We start from the raw sequence: 8,515 nt of genomic DNA on the forward strand, positions 1-8,515 counted from the left end.
GTAAACAATAAAGTGATCTTTGGACCTGGATGGTGATACCGTTTGGGCAGTAAAACAACGGTACAGATGGACAACTCCAGCCAATCAGTTCAGACAATGTGGGTTTGTCTTGACAAAGCAGGTTAGCAACACATTCTTGCCAGAGTGTGCGTGTCTGAAAGTAACACCGACTGATATTAGAACATGAGAGAGCAATTTTCTCAATGGTTTTCATGGGTACTTTTTCATCGAAATGTAGGTTAAGGTTGCATGGCAAATCTGATCATAATAATATTGCAAAAGATTGTGTATGTGAACGTTTATTTTGAACAACCTTTATTGAGACCAGGCATCCATTTGACAGAAGACACATCTCATGGCATACAACGAAAACATGGAAAAATCATGACCTCATAGCAATTTACTCACAAATGGACTTACTCAGTGTCAGAGGTGGATAGTAACAGGCTGCAATTATTGTGTAAAATTTACTCAAGTAATTTGAGGGATGACAATTCATGAGACAATTTTGCTTTGTATTTGTACTTGATCATTTTTCCTAAGACAAAAAACAGTACTTTTCATTACTTTGAGTTACATTCCTGATTCTAGCTACTTGTATTTTTTTTTCATCTATTACTCCTTGTGCAAACTATGTTTTAAAGAGCTGATAAAGTAAACAATGTAGTTAGTTACATTTAAAAACCTAAAAGTACTGTACAGCTAACTAGTGGTACTGCTGCTGTTGCTCTGACTCCCCTGTGATGTTGCGGTAGAGTTGTGGTCGGTCTGTTTGTTCAAACAAAGCATTCCGATTCTTTACAGGTCGATTCAGCAAGAATTTGCGAGATGTCACCATGTCTCCGTAGCCCTGAGCATGAGAGAAGGCGTAGCTCGACCGCCGAGAGCTGCCTCGCCTGGTTGGCGGACCGGTAGCAGGGACTGGCAGCGCCTCCTTACGCACCTTATTTCTCACCTGTAGATAACAGAGCCACACCTCAAAATTTAACAGAGCTTCACTTTGGAAATTGAACTGGAATTTGGGAGAAATATGACTTATGATGGACACCTAGCATTAGCAGATTGAAGCTAATGAGAAATAAAATTGAACTGATGCAAACCATTTAATTTCTAAGGGAAAATAATTAACTGGCCGTGAAAATGTACATAACACTGAGGACTGTCACACCTTGTCATTAATGGTGGGCCGAAGCTGAATGATAGTGAAACGGAAAGCCACAACGGGAAGACCACAGAGGAGGCACGTCAAGAATATTGTCAGCCACAAATTAGGCTGGCTCAGAGAGTTCCTCGCTATACCTGCAATCCACACAGAAATACAAAAGTCACAACGCAAATTACACTAGCCGCCAAGATCACAATTAGCCACTTCATGATATAAAACACAATGCTGAATATTTTTGCTAGCAGGTCAATTACCACTGCTGTAAAGTCTTTGAAAACAAAACAGCAGCTAGGGTGTCAGTGGTCTAGAACAAAGGCAAACAAATAGTGCAGCTGTTTCATCTCCAAAAGACTTACCGATAAAGGGAAATACAGAGGTGAATATGGAAAACATGTCGTTACTGTGCATGGCAAACGTGGTGGAAAAGTAGAGTATCAGGCTGCCCCACATAAATGAGTGGTTCATAGGTGTCCAGTAATGTGTGTCTAAACAGAGCTGAAACAATGAAAAAAAAGAGAAATATTTAGTCAATATTCACTGCCAGCCCAAGTTAAAATAGATTTTTGATAAGCACTGTTGTCACTGGTAGTGGATGACTTAATCGCCATTGATGCATTTTTTACTTCCTCACCTGGATATTAACTACAATGAGAAGACACGTCTGCACCACTAAAGCAAAGGACTGATAATCCGCAATGTCTTTGCCGTTGTTTGCAACTGTGTCGTGCATGGCCGCCCACGGGATGAAGAAGACAATGAGGGAGCTGTAACAGCTGTGGATCATGCAGAACACCATGGCCTTCTTATTGAAATAAACGTTCAGAGGGCCCGGTGAGTAAAGCTGAGGATACCGGAAACTCCAGCGATCATTCACATCCTGCAGAATAAAAAAAAAAAGGACATGGAAGCGGAGAAGCCTTAAAAACAAAACTGAAGAAAAACTAAACCTAATCTGACTGCATTAAGAGCTTGGCGAAAAAAATAAAAAATAAAAACCCTGCAATGTCTTATTCTGTGAGTGCATGATGCTTAAACTGCATACCTGGTCGAAAAGGCTCATGCCAAGGACAGGGAGGACTGTGTACACTACATTGTACATGCTGACAAACCACTGGTCATACACAGTCTATGAAAAAGACAAAATATTAAAATGTTAATACATTCGTTCTTTGCGGTTATGACTTCTCCCACATGACACATGATGTAAGTGTGAGGATTGCAGGCATTTTTGATTTTATTCTTGTTCCTGACCTGTGCTGAGAAACCGCAGAAGAAAGCATACCAAACATGCACGAAAGTGAAGGTGAAATTCTTGTAAAAGAAGTAGTGTAGAAACTTGCACATGCGCAGATAAGACCAGCGCCCGTGCACCAGCAGGAGGCGCTGCAGATAGCGGAACTGGGCAAAGGAGAAGTCGCTGGCCAGAACAGCCTGCATACCCTCCTGTCCACTGATACCCACACCAATATGTGCAGCTGTAAGACAGAACAGGAAGAATTCCAAATGAAAGTTGAGATATAAGTATTGTATCAATTGCGAGTTTACCCTTGATCATGCTGACATCATTGGCCCCATCTCCAATGGCTAGAGTGACCGCCTGTTTGTATTTTTTGACCAGTTCAACAACTTGGGCTTTCTGTAGCGGAGTTACTCTGCAGCAAATCACTGTTTGGCACATGCACGCTGTCCTCAACAGTTCCAATTCCAAACTTTTCTCAAATGCAAAGGCCTAAGGGATGCAAAACGGAATTTAGCAAAGGTAACAAAGAATGACCACAACGGCAGAAAATGTACACTGTATGTTTTTACCAGACTGTGTCCATTTATGATAAGGGCATATTGTCCATCCACTTCGTCATCATGAACAGTTTCGGTTTTCTGCAGCCATAGGAGACCTGCACGAGCTTTTGTCATTTTTGGTTTGTTTGCTGCTGCAGGACACATTTTCCTTCTTGCGCTCCTAAAAGAACAATGTTGAACTGGAGATGTTGTGAACCATTTTCATCCATGATAACTGAATTCATACTCCTTCAATAATGTAAATATTTCAGAAAACTATACCATAACTTGATAATAAGATTGTTATATTCAATAGACGATTTATATTGAATTTAATTTTCCTAAGCCCCCCCTGCCCCACATCAGACTTAACCTATTCTATGCCACTTAGCATCATCTGCCAATAAACACATGAATTTAACATCCACTTGGGTGGAAATAAAAAGGTACTACTAAGGTTAAGAACCGCCAAGTTATGAAACAAATTGAGATTCTGAACACACTGAAGTTCTTCTTTGACTCCTTCTGCTGTATTGGCCGAAACGATGAAGACGTCCTTCATCTCCTCTCGCAGCATGTTGCAAGAATAACCAATATTCTCTGCCGTTTCTGGTAGGACAAAAGATGTTGTGAACAGGAATTTATTAAATCCGACCCAAAAAAAGAATCATGGGTCACAAAAAAAACCCAACAAAATAACCCCAACCTTGTTTATCTCCCGTCAAGACCCAGATTTTAATGTCAGCTTTGGCCAGCTGCTCAATTGTCTGTGGGACGCCATCTTGCAATTTGTCTTCCACAGCCGTTGCTCCCAGAAGCTAAACCAGATTGTAATGAACACATAAGCATGTGTATATAGAACACAGAAAACTTACTGCCCTACTACCTTGTCAGTTAAGTGTGACAATCAGTAATGCCAGCATTAACGGTTACTATTTGCTGTGAAATAATACAATCAAAATTAGATTAATTAGATTTCGCCATTAGTTTCTCTTGTATATGTTTGGGTTTCAAAACAAAGGCAAAACAATAAGAAGCACATATTAGTACTTGCATAATATTACTATGTGCTAACATTTAGTCAAAGAATTGACAAGATTTAAATAAAAAAACCTCACTATAGTACTCACTAAAGTCTACAAAGAAGTATACATATATAAAAATAAACCTAATAAAGGGATAGCTGAAATTGACCAATGTGAAATGCATTATGGGAGTATTCAAATTAATCATTGAGTGACAATAATTTGAAAATGTAAGCAAGGATGGTCATTATTTTCAGTTTATATTAGCTAAAAATATTAAGGTTTGTTGCACTTAACAGCGTTATCTAAATACTGTAGTTTCAATAACAGTAAAAACAAGTTCACAAATTAATTTGTAATTTTTACTAACAATGTACATTACAAATTTGAATTTGGCACTGAAACAGACTGTCTTATTTATTTTTAAACGTAGGAACTTGTCATTGAAATCCTAAAATGTTGCATTATTTTTTTATTAAAATGGTTACAGTACAAAACAATATAACTTCTGAGTGACAATGTTTTCAAAATACAAGCAAATACGGTCTTTGTCTTCACTTTATATCTGTTTGAAATTTTGAGGTTTGTTTCACTCAGCGGTGTTATCGCTAAAAGTCGCTAAAAGTCGCTAAAAGTTCCCAAATGTAATCGTTATTTTATTAAACAATGTACATTATAAATGTTGAATTTGTCACACTGAAATCCTAATATGTTGCTTTTTATTTTTTTTAATATTCACAGTATAAAACAAAAAAAGCACTGTCTATATTTTTCATGATTATAAATGTACTTTGTCCTTCAACTTGAATGAAAAAACGTTTCCTATTTGAGTGGCAATTTTTTCTGTAATTTTTATGTTAAGCAAGCAGGTGAGTATTTGCGGAACCTAAGTATCAAAATAACTCATAATCTAAAATTACTTTTTAAAACAAGCACGCAAGCAACAGAGTTACTTTTTCAAGGTAGCCATGGCAACACTGTTGATGACGCAACTTTTTTTTAAAGTAATGTCTTGAAAGGACAATCCAATGAAAATTAATATGAGCTCTAAGTACATAGTACAAGCTTGTACCAGATACAATTCAAGGTTTAACACAAAATAGCAAACAGGTGAACCAACCAACAAGTCTTTCTCAATCTCTTCATACAGATCATGAAGTTTCTCATCTCTTTCTTCAATGGTGGTTCTGGCCTCATGGTAGCGCTGCATCCATGCTTTCACATAGCTGTCGTCCAAATCCTTGTAAGCTAGAACCAACGTGCGGAGACCATCGCTTGCATATTCCTAAAGTAAGGATAGGTAACAGGAATTACAATGAATTGTCATTACAATAAAAAAAAAAAAAAAAAAAACTTTACATTGAGGTGTCCTGTGGTAACAGCCATCAGTGTTTTGCAGGAGGCGTGGAGCCTCTCAAAAAGGATGGTGTCTGCTCCTTTGCAGTATAGAGTCAACTTCCCTTCGGGGTTATGCACTGCATATCACAGTAAGGAGATGAACATCTCGATTAAAGTTTTATCACAATTTCTTATCTGACATGGATGATATATTTCAATGAACTCCGGAAAGCAAGAAATCTGACCTATGACCGACATCCTCTTGCGCTCATTATCGAAGTCTAATAGAGCCAAAAGTTCATAGGTGACCAGTTTGCCCATCTCCTCAACTGTGATGGTCTCCGGCGTACGTGAACGAAACACAAATCCAAAGTTTCTCGCAGCAGTGACCAGAGCGCCTTCGTCAGGGGACTGAGCCTGGTAATAAAGCTCCCCTTGGAGAAAAGGCCACAGATCATCAAACATCTTTTCGATCACAACATACTTCTGACAAGTTTGCTGACCGTCTTGTTTATTCTCGGGCATCACAGTGTGGCAAAGAGCCAGTAAACGGAAGAATGCTTGAGCCTCCGAGTTGCCCTGCTTGACAATTTCCACAAGGCTGTGGTCATGAAAAATGAAATTCGGATCCGCTTGCTTGTTCCATGAGAAATCGGCCTTTGTTGTAGTCTACAGGAAGAAAGATGCGTCACTCGAAATAGACAAAGAATGATTGGCTATTCAGCATTTTTGGCTAAAACAGTATCTGCATAATAAATTGGTTTTGTAAACATGAGGGAAATAAATGTAAAAAAAAAAAAAAAATCTGTTAACTTTGATAGAAATTCTGCCCATCCCGAGAACTCTGCATCTTCTCTTTTTTGACTGAAATTTAAACATGAATGAATGACATTTTAACATTTTTGTGATTTTTTTTGTAATTTTGGAAAGTTTTATTTACAGTACTGTAAAAAACGATTTTAGCGAGCCATTTACTCTTATTTGTTTTCATTCAACTTACTGAGATATGTTGGTGATCCCAGGAGCTTTCAGAACTATCTGTTTGAATTTTACACCAAAAAACAAACATAAAAATAATGTAATTGTGTTGTTCGATAAAAAAAAAAAAATATATATATATATATATATATATATATATATATATATATATATGCTTGAAGACCTTTCAACAATGTTAGGAGTCGGACATTGGAAAACATGGGCATAAAAAAAATAATGATAATAATTTCACTGAAAAGTATATCAATTAATTAGCTTACTTAACTACCTATAATGATATTGGTCCATAAACATCGTATTAGTATATTTATTTCAAACTGATGTTTAGAAAACATTAAAAAGACAGGTTTGTTGTGTTTCTTGTTTTTTGTGAAGCCCTTTCAGACATTTTTTGTGACTACAGTCACTGTATATAAATGAACATGACTTGAATTGTGTCAAGTGCTGAGTTTACTGTGAGACTGGACTTAGTGGATGTGCAAAATGGTATAACTCATCACTACTTCACCTCTGTTATTTCAATTCTCTCCACTGAAATGTCCAAGAGCTCCCCTAAAAATAATAAGACACACATAAATAATATTTAACGATATTCATATATGCGCTTTGAATCGATTGCTCACCATAACTTTTGCCATTGATCGAGCACTTATTAAATGTCATGACATTCTGCGTCAGGGTACCGGTCTTGTCACTGAAGATATATTTGATCTGACCCAGCTCCTCGTTCAGAGTGGTGGTCCTGGCCTGAGCAGGGGTGTCATTTTTGGGGTAATACATCTTCCGGTCCCAATCAATGTAAAAACTATTCACCAGGCGGATGGCTTCCACGCTGAAAAAAGTGAAGCGTAAGACAAAGAGAAAGTGGCTAAGGTATTTTGTGACTGTACATACCTGACAAAGAGAGACATGGGCACCACCGTGTTCAGTAGGATCACATAGGACCAGAAGCAGAGGAATGATGAGAGTGGAGCGTCAATGCCGGGTTCTGAAGGGAGGAACGCAGTGAAAATTGAACCCTCCGTCCTCTCCCAGACTGCGTGACCAATGGCCAGCACGGAGCACATGGATAGCAGGAAAACAAAAATCTGATTGGTGAAAGAAAAGAAAATCTAAGCAGGTCTAAGCAAGTTACAACACCAAAAATCAAACCTGTGAGGCAGACATGCTAACCATTAGGTCATTTTGCTGCTCCACATAGCTTTACTGAATATCATTCAACTTTTTGACGTTCATACGCATGACTGAAACTCACACAAAGCACCACGATATTCATGAGGTGATCAATGCTCGTCCTTTTGAATGTTGTTTTTCCGCTGTTCTGCATCAACTTGGTGTCTGAACCTGCAAAAAGTGGGATCTCAGGTTACCGCATCCAGTTTTAAACCCCCCAAAAAAATCACAAAAAAAATGAAATTGAAACAATGAGGTGATGTGTGCGCATTTTTAGAATAAGTGACTTTTATATTTGTATGAGCTTCAAAACGTAGGTAATTTAACAAAACAAGAACCACAAAATAAGGCAGAGACGCAGGTAGGCTAGCAGGTTGGTGGCTAGCAAGGGAAAAAAAACAAAACAAAACAAAACTGCAGATAAGACGCACTGGATTATAAACTGCAAGGCTCAAATCATGAGAAAAAAGTTGGTTTACAGTTCGAAAAATACGGTATATTTTTTAAGTCTCAAAGTCTTAAATTTGTGAAAATGGTTCGAATGTCAAAAAGGATAGTGTCTTGACTTCATTTTCACTAATGCAAACTTTTTTCTGTAACTTAATTGAAAATACACTTCAAACTAAGTGGCAAAACAAAGTGCCATTTTATGCTAAACCGGGTGATCAGAATCTGCAAACGGTATTAGAGTAACCTGAAATATAACTTTTTCATCTAAGTAATTGTTTCATTAAGTATGTTACGTTTTCAAGGTAACCGTGACAGCATTGATGACATCACACACGGCTGCTGATTTTACCTGCAAAGATAACCAGTCCAAAGCACCAGTCTGTGTTTTTCAGTGTGCATCCTCGTAGAAGAACTCTGTCATTGTCCAACGAATGCATTTGTCCATCTACTGTCAACGTCCCTTTAAATGTTTCCAGGCGATTGTTTGGAGGTTCACATTTTATTTCTCCTGAGAAATATTGGGCACGGTGTCATCGTTGTGCACGTGATGGTATATTTGGAAAAAATTGGAACATTACAAAAGTAT

The 8,515-nt window shown here is 37.9% G+C and overlaps 1 protein-coding gene across 1 annotated transcript in view; it reads right to left on the reverse strand.

Annotated features, from left to right (window-relative positions):
- Positions 1–421: 421 nt before the first annotated feature.
- The window catches only part of LOC148411661 (putative phospholipid-transporting ATPase IM), a 10,935-nt gene continuing 2,841 nt past the window's right edge, over positions 422–8,515 (reverse strand). Inside the window, exons 9-27 of the mRNA XM_088434815.1 lie at positions 8,279–8,437; positions 7,562–7,650; positions 7,201–7,394; positions 6,930–7,138; positions 6,815–6,858; positions 5,811–5,976; positions 5,553–5,741; positions 5,329–5,444; positions 5,090–5,254; positions 3,651–3,762; positions 3,448–3,553; positions 2,975–3,125; positions 2,711–2,894; positions 2,417–2,640; positions 2,208–2,291; positions 1,797–2,042; positions 1,522–1,660; positions 1,169–1,299; positions 422–955 (exon numbers count right to left, since the gene is read on the reverse strand). Coding sequence (XP_088290941.1) covers positions 707–955; positions 1,169–1,299; positions 1,522–1,660; positions 1,797–2,042; positions 2,208–2,291; positions 2,417–2,640; positions 2,711–2,894; positions 2,975–3,125; positions 3,448–3,553; positions 3,651–3,762; positions 5,090–5,254; positions 5,329–5,444; positions 5,553–5,741; positions 5,811–5,976; positions 6,815–6,858; positions 6,930–7,138; positions 7,201–7,394; positions 7,562–7,650; positions 8,279–8,437 — 2,957 coding nt within the window. The 3' untranslated portion in view covers positions 422–706. The remainder of the gene's footprint in view (positions 956–1,168; positions 1,300–1,521; positions 1,661–1,796; positions 2,043–2,207; positions 2,292–2,416; positions 2,641–2,710; positions 2,895–2,974; positions 3,126–3,447; positions 3,554–3,650; positions 3,763–5,089; positions 5,255–5,328; positions 5,445–5,552; positions 5,742–5,810; positions 5,977–6,814; positions 6,859–6,929; positions 7,139–7,200; positions 7,395–7,561; positions 7,651–8,278; positions 8,438–8,515) is intronic.

Source organism: Hippichthys cyanospilos, chromosome 15 (genome assembly GCF_059441005.1).
Source record: "Hippichthys cyanospilos isolate Australia breed blue-spotted pipefish chromosome 15, RoL_Hcya_1.0, whole genome shotgun sequence".
Taxonomy (NCBI): domain Eukaryota; kingdom Metazoa; phylum Chordata; class Actinopteri; order Syngnathiformes; family Syngnathidae; genus Hippichthys; species Hippichthys cyanospilos.